This window comes from Mercenaria mercenaria, unplaced genomic scaffold (assembly GCF_021730395.1).
Source record: "Mercenaria mercenaria strain notata unplaced genomic scaffold, MADL_Memer_1 contig_1792, whole genome shotgun sequence".
Taxonomy (NCBI): Eukaryota; Metazoa; Mollusca; class Bivalvia; order Venerida; family Veneridae; genus Mercenaria; species Mercenaria mercenaria.
Window position 1 is genome coordinate 1,064 of NW_026459797.1, and position 2,448 is coordinate 3,511.

Consider the following 2,448-nt stretch of genomic DNA (forward strand, 5'->3'; position numbering starts at 1 on the left):
GTCTATTAAAGGTCAAGGTCACAGTGGCATGTTCATGTAAAATCATTTTTTGGAAATAACTTGAGAACCACTTGACCTACAATGTTGAAACTTAATAGGATGATTGGACATGCAGAGTAGATGACCCCTATTTATTTTGAGGTCACTTGATCAAAGGTCAAGGTCACAGGAGCCTGAACAGTGACTTGAGAACCACTAGGCCAAGAGTGTTGAAATTTAGCTGGATGACTGGACATGCCAAGTAGATGATCCCTATTGCAGCCAACCATCAGTGTCTCTTTGACTTTCGCTCTTGACCCCTATTGACTTCTTGCCTATAGGACTTTGCATTTGGGGAGACATGTGCTTTTTTACAAAAGCATTTTCTAGTTATATAATTCGATGGCCGTCACAAAGGTTTCTAATCAAAAGTTGATTAAATGGAAAATATATATTACCTTTACCTTGATCTTTTGATGTAAAAACAAAAATTGTAGTAGCCACTGATGAAATTGTGATTATCACTAACATTACAACAAGTCCCACAACAAAGATCCTTTTGCCGCATTTTCTCCTTTGTCCATTTCCATCATTTTGTCGAGTCTTCCGATGAAAAAAAAACATGTCAATTATGTCTAAAGACTGTAAACATTTAGGGCTGCGTATCCTTTGAGCATATCCATGTTTTCGTAATAGATACAATGTAATGTTTGTCCTTTTTTTAAATAGATGACGATATATTCTTCTAATTCCTGACGTGATTCGCGTTTTATGCTATCTAACACTTCAAGCGCTTGTTTTATACAAGAAATTTTATGTATGCAAAGTAAAAACGCCGTAATGATTATTTGTTTGGCAGAGCCTCGACTTTTAAATTTTCTCCGACTCACTTAATAAAATTAAATTTATAAGACAGTAACCTAATGTTCTATTTATCCTACTATTATTCTCTATATACTTTTTTAAACATAGGATCTATTTATTCAAGAGCATATTTCTGACCAAATAACTGCAATAGAACATACTGTCTTATATACTACTTTATTTTGTTTTATGTAAAATTTTACATTTAATTTATTGAAAACGTTTAGTAAGGAAAATCTGCGAGATCCATTTCAAATTCTTATGTAAAAGTCGAGAAATTCCGCCAATATTAAATGTTGGCAGTTGTTTTTTTTTTTTTCGTTCTTTCAAGAGTTTTCAGCGAATGCTTTAATATATTAGGTTAAATGAGAGCAAGGACCCAAGTCAAAGAATTTTAAAATAGTTATCTTTGCACCTTGTTTAAGACAGACACATACCTAGTTGGTGGGTAATGTTCATTAAAAATGATCTTAAATCACATAGTAGGTATGATAGGACATTAGGTTACTGCCTCTATAAATTTAAATTTATTAGGTTCGTCTACGACATGCTAAATGTTTCGGCTGTAACAGACTTACCTGATAAATTTGAATTTATATGACACTAATCTAGTATTCTCTATATATCAGGCTAGTAAATCGTTTCTATATTACGCTTGTAGCCATTAAAGTTACATATCGTTACATTTGTTTATTTATCATTTAGTTACTTGAACAAAGAAGGTAAACAATAGTGATAAAATCTGCATTCTAACGTGCGTAGATTTTTTTCAGTTAAATAAAGAAGGAAGCTAACCAGTGTATATTATACAAAAAACAACGATTTACGCGTGGATCAGTAAGAGAACATTAGGAAGTCATTTATGACGTCAAATTGCTTCATTGCGTCTTGTTTATTACTACTCACAGACATAAGATTTCGTATGATTTTTATTATAATACTGCAATGTGCATGTAAGAACGAAAACAAGGCCTTCTTGTGGTTCAGTGGTTCCTCGTTCAGATGCTCGGACATTTAAACACTGGCTAAAACCTTTCAGGTTTATTTCCCGCACAGCTGAAGTATATCAGGCGATAAATCAAGCGGAGGCCTTGATGCTTTGTAGGGTCGACGCGCGGATCTTTTCCATACATTAAGTCTTAGAACTGCATGTAGCTTGGTGCGTAACAATAATTAAGTCAGTGGATAATTTATTAAAAGGTTTTTATGTACTCACTCGTTCATACGGCTTGTGCCTATTTGATGTTGCCGCGATTCGAGTTTTCACTATCCAAAACGTTTTCGTTGTTTATTGTTGCGTACACCTCATCATCTCTTGTGTCTGCTGTAGACTTATTCAACTTTTCATACGTGTTTACTTTGCTAGCTGAAGATGCAATGTCAACAAAAGTATTTTCTCTGCCGACTTTATTTGCAGATGGAAAAGAGAGGTAGCCTCCAATAATTGTATCAGGATTTCTTGAATGATGTTCAGCCGGAGATTTTTCTATTAATTCTATTCCTCGTGATTGTGGTGATTCTTTGTCTAACACAGGGGTTATATATATGTCACTTTTGATTGCGTTACTTTTATCATCTCTTAATGATGCATTGTTCACTGATGAT

At 34.0% G+C, this 2,448-nt stretch overlaps 1 protein-coding gene across 1 annotated transcript; it reads right to left on the reverse strand.

Annotated features, from left to right (window-relative positions):
* Positions 1 to 443: 443 nt before the first annotated feature.
* On the reverse strand, positions 444 to 630 carry LOC128546086 (uncharacterized; the record flags this gene model as incomplete). Its single annotated transcript, XM_053532814.1, is given in 1 exon segment — positions 444 to 630. A coding segment is annotated over 1 exon segment (160 nt), but the record flags the coding sequence as incomplete, so codon positions are not given.
* Positions 631 to 2,448: the final 1,818 nt, after the last annotated feature.